The 16,027-nt window shown below is 40.4% G+C and overlaps 1 protein-coding gene across 3 annotated transcripts in view; it reads right to left on the bottom strand.

Moving 5' to 3' along the window:
- Positions 1 to 264: 264 nt before the first annotated feature.
- LOC147018412 (putative G protein-coupled receptor 153) overlaps positions 265 to 16,027 on the bottom strand; it is a 128,076-nt gene continuing 112,313 nt past the window's right edge. For 2 of the 3 annotated variants that reach the window (XM_085898030.1, XM_085898031.1), the window contains exons 4-5: positions 9,840 to 10,012; positions 265 to 5,166 (exon numbers count right to left, since the gene is read on the bottom strand). In XM_085898030.1, coding sequence (XP_085754156.1) covers positions 4,582 to 5,166; positions 9,840 to 10,012 — 758 coding nt within the window. In that variant the 3' untranslated portion in view covers positions 265 to 4,581. The remainder of the gene's footprint in view (positions 5,167 to 9,839; positions 10,013 to 16,027) is intronic. The other variant, XM_085898032.1, reaches the window with a different exon arrangement.

The raw sequence follows: 16,027 nt of genomic DNA, 5'->3' as shown, positions 1-16,027 counted from the left end.
GGCAATGACCAAATCACTCTCTCACCGAATCAATTAAACCCAAGTGGCTCGGATTATCCAAATAATTCGACTCCTCCCATGGTCTTTTTGCCAAAAAAGCTGCATAAAACAACCAGAAAGGCAACTAAAGTAAGCCCTTTGCTGTTTCAAGTGCTTCCCAAAGTTTCAAACCCTTTCGTTTTTAATCCAACACAATGCAAAGGAATGCTAATCTGAGTTCAGTCCAGCACACAGGCACATTATAAATGAAGACAGGCAAATGTATGCTTGCATCAAATGCACTTTTATTGTGGCTTCAGGAGAAAGGCTTTCGTTAACCAATCATGCACAAAGGACATATCACCAAATAGATAGCATCCTTATTTGCAGTGTGATGGTGCAGGTTGTGTGGTGTGTGGAGCCTGTAGGGGGTGGGGTGGTGGGGTGGGTAGGAGGAGCTGAGGACGGTATGGGTGTGGAGGTGGGGGGTTGAGGAGTTGGTGGAGATAGTCTTTAGGAGGTCGGAGAAAGTCAAGATGCTGGGAGGTGGGTGGATGAAAGGAGGATTGGGGGATCTTACGTGAAAGGAGGAGTGAGCAATGGTGGGGTGAAAGAACGAGCTTGGTATGGGGTGGGAGGGGGTGGGGTGACAGGAGTACCTACAAATGATGGGAATGTGGGATGAAAGAAGGAGCTTGGGTATGGTGGTGATGTCGTATGAAAGAAGGGGCTTGGTATCGTGGGTATGTTGGGTTAAATGAGGAGCTCGGTATTGTGTGCGTGTGGGGTGAAAGGAGAAACTAGAGGTGGTGGGGTTGTGGGGTGAAAGGAGAAGCTAGAAATGGTGTGGACGTGGGGTGAAAGAAGGAGCTCAGTGTGGTCGTGATTTGGGGTGAAAGGAGGAGCTAGAGATGGTGTGTACAATCCAGCTACACATCTGACAAATAACGTGGTACAAGGTCCCATGCACAAACAAAGTCAAGCTTTCGTTTTTAATGCAACACAATGCAAATAATATAAAGCCAATTGTCAAAAGATTTACAACTGAAATAAATTTTTTAATCGACAAAAGTGTGATACCTGCCAAGCTGTGATACCCGCAGGCCCTTTGCGTAACCATGGAAATCAATTTAAATAAGGATGCTACAGAACTCATGCAATGAGTGAAATAATATTGTTTCCATTGATAAAGGTTTAAATTGTGAGTCCACACTTTGAAAAGCATTGTCCGAAGTAGTAGGAAGGGTGCCGCATCTGTCAAAGTTTGATTTGTCCAAAATATCCCGATAGCAAATCATTTGCTGTGCCACCTTAAGAGTGATGAAAATAGAGAAAAATCAAGGTTTTCTGGTATTTGGCTCCTTGCTTTATACAATAAATCTTCAGTTAATTGGAAAACATACGAGCTGCATTGAAAAAGTTATTCAAACAAGATAGAACAGTCCACAATACGACAAGGTTTCTTCTTTTAAATTTTCAACATATAAGTATAAATCATTAATAATCATAGAGGCAAAAATATTAACCTTATCCAACGGGCAATCAGAAAATTCGCAATATTTTTATTGAAAATTATCTATACCCATACATAGTAAAAATGAAAAAAAACATTTGCCTGTGAGACTATTATGAGGACTATTCTTCCTCTGAAAACTCTCTGAAGGCTCCTCTTCGATCGTTTTAATTTACCATTTAAATGTTTTCTTTTTGTGAGAAGCATTCCAAATTAACTCCTCACACTTTGTCTTCAAGAAATGTCCATCTGTAATCTCCATAATAGACGGCAGGCTACATAATCTTGGTTATAATTATTCAGAGAACTTGGACGCAGGGGATGCCATTTGGCCCATCCTGCCCATGTTTTATCCACACACTATCAATTTGATTTATCTTTTTAGGACTGTTGCCTTTTTCAAAAAAATCAAGTGAATTATAAAATGAATCATTCCCTTTGATGATGCAGACCATGTGCTGCTGGTGGATGAAATGACAAAGAGGTAAAAAGCCAAACAATGGCCTAAAAGTTTTGAATTATTGGAACATTATTATTTATTGTGTGAATATCAAGGATTCTCTCTCACTCTCTTGCTTTTGATCATTGAACAACTTTCGGATGACACAAGGAATGAGGCGTTCCAAAGTTTGATTCTAATAATTTTGAACACAAAAGCTTAACTTTCAATCCATTGACTATTTTTACGTCTTAAACCATTTCAATTTGACAAACGCTAACTTGATTTTACACATTCAGCCTGCTGTGCTTTAAAAGCTTTTTTATTTGCTTTGTACAATAAATTAAAATCTGATCAAAAGAATGAACAAGCAAATCATGTATGTATTTCAAATTGCGTTTTGATTGGACTTTGTTTAACTTATGTGTTGCACTTGATAGAAACAATGTCATTCCTCAAGCTGCAAACAATAAGCTATTTGCAGCACACATTTTGCAGGTTTAAAAATAATTAAATGTTCAAATAATAACAATTCTCTGCAGCTTTAGCCACAAAAGCTTTATCCAAAATTTGTTCACAATGGTATGTTACAATATTGGAGTGTGCGTACAGTATCTGTAGTTCTTGCAGTGTTAAGTACGACCTTGGGGGTTAAGGGTGCTGCTCACAATCAAAGCAATTTTGTCATTCAGTTAGCATTGCAGGAGCGGTGACTTATGATGACACAATGCAAATTGCACATCATTAAGAGTGTAACTGTAAAATGCCTCGGCCTCACGTCTCTTGCACATCCATTTGTGTCAAAGCAACGCCTGTCCTTGCTGCATGCCACATTTGGGATGGTTTGACAACATTGCATTCTCATTTCAAGGACATGTGTAAAACAAGAAAAAACCTTTTCAATTTCTCCATAAAATTAAGGTTGTCAGACATTTTGAAAGCAATCACACCTAAAATCACGGTACACTAATCGCAAACTCCACCATATATCAGTGTCATAATGAATGTGAGACAAAGAACATCAAGTACATCTCCCCAACCAATCTTTACTTTCTAAAGTACACATTGTTTTTGTTTTTTTTCAAAAATATACTTTAATAGACTGACTGCCTTTATCCCAAATTGTTATAGTTCCACATCCTCATCCCTTATCTCAAAATGTTACTGTTTAACATAATCAATCCTCACCCTAAATCAATACCATGTTAAAACTCACCCATTATATCAAAATGGGAACAATTTTAAAAGTCATCCATTATCCGAAATCATTACCATTTCACATCCTCATTCCTTATCCCTGAATCAGTACTATTTCAGAACTCTTCCCTTATCCCAAATCGGTAACATTTAACAACTTATCCCTTATTGTAAATTTGTACAATTTAAAAACTCATCCCTTCTTCCAAATCAGTACTACTTTACCCATGATACCAAATCAGTTCAATTTAAAAACTCATTCCTGATTCCAAATCTGTACTACTTTACTCATTATACCAAATCAGTACTATTTTAGAACTCATCCCTTATACCGAATCAGTAATATTTTACCTATTATACCAATTCAGTACCATTTTAAAACTCATTCCTTATTCCAAGTCAGGACTAGTTATTTTACCTATTATACTAAAATAGTACCATTTTAAAGGTCATCTCTTGTACCAAATCGGCACCATTTAAAAACTCATCCCTTATACCAAATCAGTACTCGAGTAGTACCATTTAAAAGCTCATCCCTTATAGCAAATTAGCACTAATTTTATAAGTCATCCCTTATACCAAATCAAAACTATTTTAGAACTCATCCCTTATACCAAATCAGCACTATTTTAGAACTCATCCCTTACAACAAATGTGCACTTTTTTAACAATACCTCACAACAAATCAGTACTATTTTAGAACTCATCCCTTACAACAAATCTGCACTTTTTTTAACAATACCTTACAACAAATCAGTACTATTTTAGAACTTATCCCTTATACCAAATCAGCACTATTTTAGAACTCATCCCTTACAACAAATCAAAAACTATTTTATAACTCATCCCTTATATCATATCAGACCATTAAACAACTCATCCATTATCCTTAATTAGTACCGTTTCACATCCACATCCCTTTTGTCAAATCAGTATAATTTTGCAGTTAATTTATTATTCCAAATTAGAACTATTTCACAACTCATCCATTATCTCAAATCAACACTTTTTCACAAATGGAAATGTTGCTAACTGACATTTCCAAGTGCAAAGGATTCCCCACTTCCTCTGAATGAATATTGCACCTTGCAAACCTCGTCTATTCATTTACAATGACAACAAGAGAAAATAAAAACACAAACAGTCAATCCAACTTCACATTTTAAAAATACATTCTCAAACTTTTGGCATGGCTGTGACATTTGGGAAACAACATTACATTTGGGCTTACCATTTCACTTTTCACATCTTGCACCACAGAAACCCACAATTAGACATGCTGGAAAAGCAAGAAATTCTGTCTAAGCTTTCTCATGAGACCATCTTTGTATCCTTGAGGGATTGTATGAACTGTAATATGAAGAGGAGAATTACCGAACATCTCTTTTAACCGTAATGATAGCTTTCTTTAACATGTTTAATCTCAGTATGGAAGTTAAACATGGCTGCACCATCATCGTGCAGGCTTGCTGTTGGCATCAGATTGTCCTTCTGTTGTTTGGCTCAAAGAATCACAGTCACCATTACGTAGAGGTTGTTCACTGCGCTTTCCCCTTATCCAACCGCCAGTACCACTGCCTGAAGAACACACCGTAAAAAAGCTACGGCCTGGAGATCGCCGTGCCTCTTTGCATGATCTACTTTGACTGGCTGAGCAAGACACCAGTGAGTCACCAGGGATAGGCTGGCGAGGGGGACTTATGTTGGGGCTGGGTGCAGGAGTTTCATCAATGTAGCTGATGATTTCATCAAGTGTAAAGAAAGTGTCTTCACTCCCATAGTCAAGACTGAGAGTTTTCAGAACAGCTAGCCGTCCTGTTGAGCAACCTCCCTCCGAATGACGTCTGGCACTGCAACCTGGTGTGGAGCCCTCACTTACTCTGCTCTTGCACTGGGGGTGCTTGGAAGATGTTGGACTGGCATGTGATGACAGAGGTACTGAGGCTTCCTCGATGGATGTGCGCCGCTTTGAGAAAGCTGGTAAGACAGGTGGCCAACCATCAACTTCTTCATGTGAGAAGTGCCGTGATCGAGGTATCTAAAAAGATCACAGAAAGAAAACTCTGCCTCACTGAATTTGACCAAAAAAAACCTGGTAAAGTTATACAAGCACTGCCAAAGCATTTCTCCCTCATCAGGAGGATATTTATTTGAAGAGATTTGATGGATATACACTTAATCAAGGTAAACAATGCTGGTAGACTTCTTTTTGCAAGGGCATATTGTAAAATAATGCTCCTATTATTTTTCTCCAAAACAGGTAAAGACATTCGAATGAAAGAAAGACGTATAGCAACATCAATATTTATTGTACCATGGTGCATATTTATTTCTCAACATAATCACCACTGCAGTCCACACATTTCTGTCAACATTCAAGTCGTTTTGCGATGCCGACACGATAGAACTGTGAGTCCTGCTGACTTAACCAGCACTTCACAGTGGCCTTGACACCATCGTCGGAAGAAAAATGGTCTCCATTAAGGTGTTCCTTAAATTTAGGGAAGAGATGAAAAATCTGACAGAGCCAAGTCGGGGCTAGTGATCCTTTGTTCCGGTACTCCTTTTAACATCTCTTCCTCTCAGGATCATAATGAAGCACCCAACTGTCATCTCCAGTCATCTCATGTCCAATTAGTCATCCCAACTATCAATTTCAGTGCTTCAACTTTGACAGCACTGACAATGTCGTGCTGCCCACTGCCATCTTGACTAACGCAGAATTGAAACATCTAGTGTCAGAATCACGAAACATCTAGTGGCTGGAAGAACTGTTGTGCAGATTGTTCTTTGCTTCATTCGAATATTCATTCTTTGCTTCATTCCTTGCTGTGAGTTGTGTGTTAGCTCTCATACGAGCCTCGACCAAGGTATACCAAAAAAAATAAATAAATAAATAAATAAATAAATATATTTACCCATTTTGGTGAAAAAGAATGGGAGGCATTGCTTTTCAACATGCCCTTAATTATACACTGGACTTTTTGTGCATTTTTTGCCAATTAACAGGCACTAAAGCTGATTGTAAGCAACCTTCCTTGGGCCTTGCTGGAGGACAAATGTTCAACTGGCCAAGTTAGCAAAGTGAAGCATCATGAACATCGTAATGTATATGGCTGAAGGTTTGCATTGTTTCTGGGGACAGTTTTGCATCGTTTGGATCAGCACCAAAAATGGATCAGGACATGGATTTGGAATTTGTTCATTACACGGCCACATAGTGGCACATTCTTTTGAAAAGCTGCTGTGGGATATTTAACAATTACCAATGACTTTAGGAAAATGGGACAGTCTGCTTAACATCCCCTCAAAAGGGTATGGTTAACTCAATTATGCAACACCCTGACTCTAAAATAGAAGGATGTCAGCAGAGGAAGGGCACCAAGACTGGACACCTCATTGGTAAGTACCCAACCTCTGAGTATTGATCTTGAAAGCCCACAAATGACATAAAACTTGAAGAATATTTCAAATGCAGAATGGTGAGCAAATTTAAAAGGCAGCACAGAAATAACCGATGAGAGCTGAAAGTCGACATTTCACACTCTTTAAGAGAGGTCAACAATTTGAGGAAAACTTTTTTGTTACTAACAATGAGGTTATCAAGGTCAATTTGATTTCGATATTGCCTGCTGTCTGTTTAACTGCATTTATTTTTGCTGCCTGTTTAACATGCATCACCAAAATGCAGCAAAGGCATATCGAAATTTCCAGAAAGCCATTACTTTTATTGCCAGCTGGTGATGGCATTGTTTTTGAGAGAGGTGTACAGTCAGTGCCAGGTTTACAATGGTGCCAATGGAGCCTCAGTGCTAGTCTCACCATCAGAAGGGACCCATTGCGACCAATGTAAATATTTAGTGTCCACATCGCAATATGTTTAATAAAGAATAGGTATAGAATTTAATGCTGCTTTTAGAAAAACATACTATTTTAAGTGAAAAAAAACACACCCATTTCCTGGCGCGTGACGTCACCACACTGTTAATGGCATACATTCCAGTTCCAGTACCACACACGCAGAGTGGAAGAGTTAGAGTTAGTTTCGAGGACAATTGGTAACACAAATGATGACTTCTCCAGTTTTATTGAAAACGTTGCTGCAGCAAAGGCATGCCGAAAAACTTTCTGAGGACATTTTCCCTTTTTAATGTGAAGATTTCCTTTCTAGCAGGATCAGCAAATGGCAGGCTGTTTTTATCCACTGTTTTATTTCTATGTTTTCATTTGTTATTTATTTTATGTACACTTGTAATATGTCTTTCTGCCTTCAGTCTACCATTGCTGGTACCCTAGTGGCAGCCGCTTTGTATGCACACTAAGAAAACTCCAAGGAAGTGCAAGAGTGAAAATTTGGTGTTTGGGTTCATTAAAACACCCCTTTTGAAGATAATTAACGGCCTTATTTAATTATCCTTCATCGAGTCATCATCCTTTGTCAGCCCTGTACCAGCTAGCTGCTGGGGTCTTAACTTGCCACTGTGTTTGGCTGATTCAAACATGATCAACTCTCAACAACTAATTAAAGTATATAATCGAAATATTATATGAGATTTGAAAATCGGATCTAATGGACTAAATAAGTGTCAAAATCTGAAGTGAAATCTGAAAATTTTAGCAAATTAACGATTTTTACAACCAAGTGTATTTATTTAAGCAAAGCATTAAACTTAACTTTTTATGCTGTTAAGTCGATTATATTTAATGAAGAAAAGATTAAGGAATGTGCAGAAACTGGAACTTCATTTGGTGCAATACTGTGCTCTCTAACCTGCTTTTACAATCCATAACGATAGTCGACAGGAGTCCTCTTTTTTTCGGCAATTACGTAAGCAGTTTGCTTTTTCCTGCTTTGTGCGATCTGCTTTCATGACAAAATATTAATATAAATACAGTAATAGTTTTTGCAATGTATTAATGGTCGGCAGGGGCTGAAAATGAAAAGATACGCAGACAGCACACACGGAGGTAGGATGTGGTGGGGTTTGTGTACGCCTGCATGTGAGCAGGTTGGAGGAATGCGTATGGGTTGGGGCATGCATGCAGGCAGGCCTTTGTCAGGTAGATAGCATTGGTTTAAATTTCCAAATGCTCCTGCCTGGTTTTACGTAGGACATGGTGGTTAAAAAGAAAACGTTACTGTTTGGGCATTTATTGCCACTCCAGCAATGCTCCACTATACTCCCTTGCCCTTATGCTGCCTTCCATTCCCCTTACGCTGCCTTCTCCTCCCCTCATGCTGCCTTCCCCTTCCCTCGTGCTGCCTTCCCTTCCCATTGTGCTGCCCTCCCCCCTCGCACTGCCTCCACACTCTCTGCGTGCTACCTCCTCGACCACCTTACACTGCTATCCCCTCCCTTGCACTGCCTCCCCCTCCCCTCACGCTGCATTCCCATTCCTTACCCTTTTCCTCATGCTGTCTTCCTATCTCACACTGCCTCCCCAACTCCCCCCCCTCACGCTACCTCCTACCCTCGGACGGCCTCCCACCCTCGTGCTGCCATCCCCTCCCACTGCCTTCCCTTCCCTTCCCCTCCTGCCAAACCCCCTCCTCCACCATACAACTCTCCGGAAATCAAGCCGAGGAAGGGCTGTCAAAGAATGTGTGAATTGGACAAATGAAAGGTTGTTTTTTTTTTGGGGGGGGGGGGGTTGACAGTCGGAACGACTGCTTGGATCATTTCAGTTTTTATAAAGCAATTAATCGCCAGATCAAGGCAGGATAGCCGAGAGGTACGCATGCTCGCTGTAAGCTGTCTCACCTTGGGTTGATTCCCGACCCGGCTATAAACTATCATCCTGGTGATTCAGCAATGTGTGTGCCGCCTCTTGGATAGACATTAAACAAGGTGTCACATCTGCCAGAATCCCATTTCTCCTCCCTCATGTCCCTCTCCCCTCCCTCTCCCCTCCTCTCTCCGCCTCTCTTACTCCTCTCCACCTCTCTCACCCCGATCCCTCTCTTTCCCCCCACACCCATCCCTCTCTCTCTGATCCCTATCCCTCACTCCCACCCTTATCAATCTCTATCCCACCCCTTTACCTCTCTCCAACCTCTCTCCCTCACCTACATCCTCTCTCCCTTTCTTCCATCCCTCCTCTTCCTCTTTATCTCCCCCCCCCACCCCGCTAATATTCCTGTCAGTGAAGTGACGGGTTGTAAATAAAACTTGTTTACAGTTGTGTTCTGTGTTAAATTCGACTGTGTCGATCTCCTGTCTTTTGCAATGGTTCCCCAAATGAGGGCCCACAAATTTGTTTCCCAGAAAAAGATAATCTGGCCCTGGGTCGAGGTTGCACAAAGCAGATTATTAACATCTCCTGCAACACAGCACAACCACCAGGCAACAAGGAACATGCAACCTCATGGTTCTTTTTTGTCCATGTAGTACTCGATCTAAGTCGTCTGTCTGTAGCCTAAAATACAGATAACAAATGCATCAGAGAGAGTGAGAGAGAGAGAGAGTGAGAGTGAGAGTGAGAGTGAGAGTGAGAGTGAGTGAGAGAGAGAGTGAGAGTGAGAGTGAGTGAGAGAGAGAGAGAGACAGAGACAGAGACAGAGACAGAGAGAGAGAGACAGAGAGTGAGAGTGAGAGTGAGTGAGAGAGAGAGAGAGACAGAGACAGAGACAGAGACAGAGAGAGAGAGACAGAGACAAAGAGAAAGAGAAAGAGAAAGAGAAAGAGATGAGTTGAGAAATTAAAAGCTCACCCCTCTCATCACCTGCAGGAATTGCTTTCCCTCAGGAAACATGGATTGCAGGTTACGGAGAGGGACGGTTTCAGGAATGAAGTGAGGTGGGGCTGCATGCTCTTTCGCTGGACCTGAATGGCTGCTGCTACAATAAGAACCATCGTGGGTGCATCCTCCATTGGCTTTCACTCCTGTTGTGGAACAGGAAAAGGTGTCTTTTTAAACAGTGCAGTGATGTCTAACACAATTATACAATTGAAGAAGCAATTATATGACCAGGAATGGAGTCCATATTAGAAACTAAAACAACCAAATAAGTTCTGAATGTGGTGAGCAAACCTCCTGGCTCTTGATGCAGGGATCCCATGCACATGTGTGTATGAAAAAAAAAAACATATGTGTAGGTAAGATATATATATATATATATATATATATATATATATATATATATATATATATATATATATATATATATATATATATATATATATATCAAAACATGTGGAGTGTGACGAGCACTCCTCCGATCTTCAATGAACACAGTCCTACACCAAAGCGTCACCTCCAACCCGGAGGCGTCGGCCCGGCGACTCAGCAAAACAAAGATTACATGGTCAACATCAGTGAAACATCAAACGGAACCGATTATCTGGATTTCAGGCATATTTGCCCTCATCAGAATGGCATACCGATAATTATCGGGGAACAAAGTTGTTGTTGCATTGATACCAGCACTTGATCCTACCTAATTTGAGTATGCTGAATTCAAATCTGAAGTTAGTTTCTCTCTGTAAACTCCAGATTTTTTTGCAATCCACCATTATCAACATTTATTTGGTAAGTTACAATTTGTATAAAAAGCAAATTTATATTAAACATATATTTTGCAATTCAACATTTTCAACATTTATTTGGTAAGTTACAATTTGAATTAAAAGCAAATTTAAATTAACATATATTTCGGCATAAAGACGAAAGGTGATTGAGAACAATTGATAAGGATGGAATGCAAAGTTCAAATAGGTTCTATTCAGGCAAGAACTTGCGCTTGTAGCTCTTGCGTTTGTGGACTTCCACAGGGCAATCTCATTTGATGCTCCAGCCATAGTCTGCCATCATATTTTTGTCCCATCACCCTTGGTAGCCCTCTTCCTTCGTCATGAGGTCCTGATTGAAGCGCTCTCCCTGTTCCTCACTTACAGCCCCAAAGTTCTCAGGGAATTGATCAAGGTGACTTTTCAGGAAATGGAGCTTGACACTCATGTTGCACCCAAGATCGTGAAAAGCCAACAGCATTCTAGTAACCAGAAACTCATAGTTATCTTCCTTTTTGTTACCAAGAAAGTTTTGTATAACTGCAACGAAAGACAGCCACACTGTCTTCTCCTTGTCATTCATCTTCCTTACAAATTCCTCATCAAGTACAAGGGTACGAATTTGAGGTCCATCGAACACACCTGCTTTGATCTTCTCAAAAGACAAAGCAGGAAAAGCAGAAACTATATGTTGAAAACATTCACCATCACTACTCAATGCCTTCACCAACTGTTTCATCAAGCCGAGCTTGATATGGAGTGGGGGAAAAATGATCTTCCCTCGGCTGACGATTGGGTCATTCACAATGTTTGGCATGCCTGCTTCCAGAGTTTCACGGATGGGCCACTCCTTCTGGATCCAGTGTTTCTCTCAAGGTCGGGTGTCCCACATGCAGAGATGGCATGGAAACTTTGTGAAGCCTTTCTGTTGACCAAGGAGAACGTTGACCATTTTCAGGTCCACACAAATGATCCAGTTGTGCTCGTGATATTTGAGTACCGGGTAAGTCAATGACCATTTTTATGTCATTATGTTCTTCTCGCAAATGCACTGAGTGACCTACTGGAACCGCTCCAGAAACATTGCCATTGTGCAAGAGAATACACTTGAGGCTGCGCTGAGAGGTATCCAGAAAGAATCGCCATTCTGTTGGATTATAGGAAGTAACACCTAATTGCCTGAGAAGACCTGGGATATCGTGGCAATAAACAAACTGATTGTCTTCTGAGAAAAAGGCGACAAAGATCTGGTCCCGCTTTCGGAAATATGAAACATTTGCAGAGTGGTCAAATAGATTTTTTTTTCTTGCAGCCTGGAGGCTAATACCTCAGCTGCTTTCTTGGAGAGCCCCAAATCACGCAGCAAGTCATTCAATTCCAGTTGGATAAACTGCTGAGGGGCTGATGACTGTTTGGTATCAGATGAGGAGGCTTCAGATTCTGAAACCATTTCTTGAAGCCCGTCATCACGACCCTCGTGCTCTTGCTGATCATGTTCACTGCCTTCATCTTCAGATAAGACAAAACCATTAAAGACTGGAACGGGGAGTTCCTCAGAGTGCGGAGTAGGTCGAATTGCTGAGGGAATACAGGTATAGGAGATCTTTTGCCAGTTTTTCTTGCCGACACCCTTTGTGTTGACCAGGCAAAAATAGCAGTCAGTTACGTCGTCATTGGGTTCTCGCCAAACTCCAAAAGGCAGACCTTTTCGTTTTCCTTTTGTCCAGTCACGAAGCATTTCCTCACAATTATGACATACAATATGAGGAGCCCATTTCTTGTCTTGGTCGCCAAGGGGAACATCAAAATAGGCTTTATAGGCATGCATTACAAACGATGTTATTTTGCGCTTTTGACGAAGTGGTGTGTAGCAGCCACATACATAACAGAATGCATCAGGATTATTTACACATTTATGTCTTATTGAAGAAGTCATGATCAGATCTGAAGCAAAGAAAAACATGAAGTTAAGGAATATATATGAATAAGGATAAATAAATATCAAGAAAGATAAAGAAAATTGATGTCAAATAAATTGTGAGCAAATCATTAGCAGCAAAATGAATACGGTCTATAGTTATTTAGCAGTTTAGGCATCGTATATTTCCACTAAAGTCCGAAATCGCACCCCTAGTTCTCAAGTTATCCCGAGTGCAAATAGCAATGTGTGTCCTTTTTTGTGAAAATCTCAAGTTTCAAATTGCATGAAAATTTGAGCTTGTAGAGGAAAATCGATTTCAGATTTGAAATCAGCATTGAAAAAATACATAGAATAAGTTGAAAAATCTCATGCAACAGATAATAAGAAAAAAATTGTTCCCCAGTGTAATTATCTAACCAATGATGACTGCATTTGTCATTTAAACATCAGACGCATCTCCTGACTGTTATGGTGAACATTGCCGCGGATTATGTCTCACACCGAAAAACTGCATAATCCGCAAAGAATAACCGTCCATCTGACACCCAGACAAACAATTCCAACTCATGAAAACCATTCAACCAGAAGGCACTTGATTTGATCGTCAGAAAAAATCGAAACATGTGGAGTGTGACGAGCACTCCTCCGATCTTCATTGGACATCGTCCTGCACCTCTGTTTGATATTTAACGTCTGTTTGACATTTACCATGTTATCTTTGTCTCTTTGGCAGAGTCGCTGGGCCAAGGCCTCCGGGTTGGAGGTGATGCTTTGGTGCAATATATATATATATATATATATATATATATATATATATATATATATATATATATATATATATATATATATATGTATATATAAATATATATATATGTATATATAAATATATATATACATATATATATATTTATATATACATATATATATATATATATATATATATATATATATATATATATATATATATATATATATATGTATATATAAATATATATATATGTATATATATAAATATATATATGTATATATATATATATATATATATATATATATATATATATATATATATATATATATATACAGGCATATACAAAAACAGCGGGACGAAAGAAAGCAGGGCGAAAGAAAGCCAGGGAGGGAGAAGAGAACGAGAAGTAAGCTTGAGAAGCGGGTGTAAGCGCGCAAAATAGGAGAAGGAAGCGAGCGTGTGGTGCGTGTGTGGGTGTGAGCAGCACCGCCAACAAGTGAGGCACGGGTCATTCACCAAGAACACCAGGGTCTAAATCCACGACAGACAATATCGGTGCCCTCCAGACGTCGACTGGCGTTCAAGGCTGTTCGCGAGAGGGTGCATGGCAAGGATGTGACACGCACGCACACATTTCAGGACGTTTTCACTTCAGGAACGACTACTTTCTGGTGAGCGAGATGATTCCCCCCCCCTCCCCCTGAATGATCTGTTGGGTACCCATGTCTGTGTTTAGCTGTAAGTCAACCCCCGATAAGCATCTGCTCTTTGTCTCTTTCCTGGCATTTTGATTGATTTTGCTTTGAAATTAATTCATTTATTTACGCCAGAAAATAAAAAGTTCTTTTTATTTATTCATTTTATTATTAATAAATCATTTGTCGACTTCCAACCTATCCATGTTTGTCCTTTCCTTCCATTGGTCTCGCATTGTCCGAACCGAGATAGACTGGGAGGTAATTACCACAGATTTTACCAAAAATAGGCGGCATGCATCAGCGGTTAAAACGCTCGGCTGCCCTAATTAAAATCTAATCAAGATAACATTGGTGTTTTGCCGAGGGCGCGCTCCCTGCTCAGGTAACCACATGACCTCTAGTTAAATGGAATAATTAGACGGTGGACATTGGAACTCGTGGTTGACTGGGTGGCATTCATGGTACTAAAACAACCCAACGAACTGCAATGTTAATTGTGAGGGGTGGCCCCAGGTCCGGCTCTTCTGAGGACAATTGGGAATTAATCCCCTGAGTGACAAGCTGGTGTCTCTGTACCCGTGGCCGCAACATTATATATGTATGTGTATATATATATATATATATATATATATATATATATATATATATATATATATATATATATATATACATATATACATACAAATGTATATAGACATGACACAAGTGAATAGAACCTTAAATTTCTACATTTCATCTGTATAACAGTTTTACGCAGTGATTGGCACTAATATACGACTATTTATTTTCAGAAACGAGTTCCTGGGTCTTGTATGACAATTAACTATGCCTCGAACCGAGGGAGCACACAAACTTTCCGATTTTCAAAAAGGATGAATTGTAGGCCATTTGGAAGGTAGAGTTAGCCAGCATCAGATAGCTCAGAACCTTGGCATTCCACTTTCTATGGTCAATCGGGAGATTGTGCAATTCACCAGCGAAGGCAAGGAATGCACAGCTTCCTGTTCTGGTCAATCTGGGCCCTCAGAAAGGTGTCTTCGAGCTGTGAAGCGGTACATTGAGAAAGCTCACCATTGCAAGGCAGCAGATGTTGCAGAGGAGGTCCAAGTTAGCTCAAGAACTGCTGTGCGGTACCTTCATCAACTGGGCTACGATGGGAGAGCAGCTCAGAGGAAACTTCTTCTTCGAACCAGCCAACATTCAAGGGAGAAAGAAGTGGGCTGACGAGATGGCCAACAGACCCTTGGAGTTTTGGCAAAGTGTAATTTTTTCATATGAGTCCCAATTTGATCAATTTTCTGACAATTGATGCATAAGGGTCTGGAGACTTCCCAGTCAAGAGTTTTTGATTTTGATTTTTTTGTATATTTTACCCAGATCTGCAGTGAGCAAAAAAGCTGCTGCTTGCTGGTCTGAGGGATGACAGATGGTATGGCAGAAGATGGAGTCATCAGCAAAGAGATAAGGAGGATTTTCCAGAGAGTCCGAGAAATCATTGATGAAAACCAGAAAGAGAACAGGACCCAGTACACTGCCTTGAGGAACTCCAGTCTGGACAGGAAGGGGGAATGAAATAACTCCATTTTTTTTTTGTATACCTTGTCGAGGCTCGTATGAGAGCTAACACACAACGCACAGCAAGGGGGGCATGAGACAAGAGGGGTGGGAGTGGGCAGGACGAAACAGTGGGGAACAGAGACATTTGGAGATCTGTGGAAAGGAGAGGGATGGGGCGGGGGAATATGGGGAATACAAGATGGACATTACAGGGACTTTCAGGAAGGAAAACATCTGGGGGCAGAAAATATCGGGGATTTGGATGGGGGATAATAAGAGGTGGTGGTGAACAGCTGCTTTGAAGGCTTGGAGGGAAGAATGGGATTGAATAGAGTGAGGGAGTTTATTCCAAAGGCAGGGAAAAAGAGGCATGACAGAGTGAAGGTGAGCAGTGATTCCTGATTTGGGTAGTTTTACCAGAAGGGGGTTGTTGGCGGACCTTGAGCGCCCTGCGGAAATATGGTGGG

The sequence above is a fragment of the Eptatretus burgeri genome, chromosome 10 (assembly GCF_056783735.1).
Source record: "Eptatretus burgeri isolate ZD-2024b chromosome 10, Ebu_testis_v1, whole genome shotgun sequence".
NCBI classification, from domain to species: domain Eukaryota; kingdom Metazoa; phylum Chordata; class Myxini; order Myxiniformes; family Myxinidae; genus Eptatretus; species Eptatretus burgeri.
Note: the sequence above shows the minus strand (reverse complement) of the source record. Positions and strands in the feature narration are given on the sequence as shown.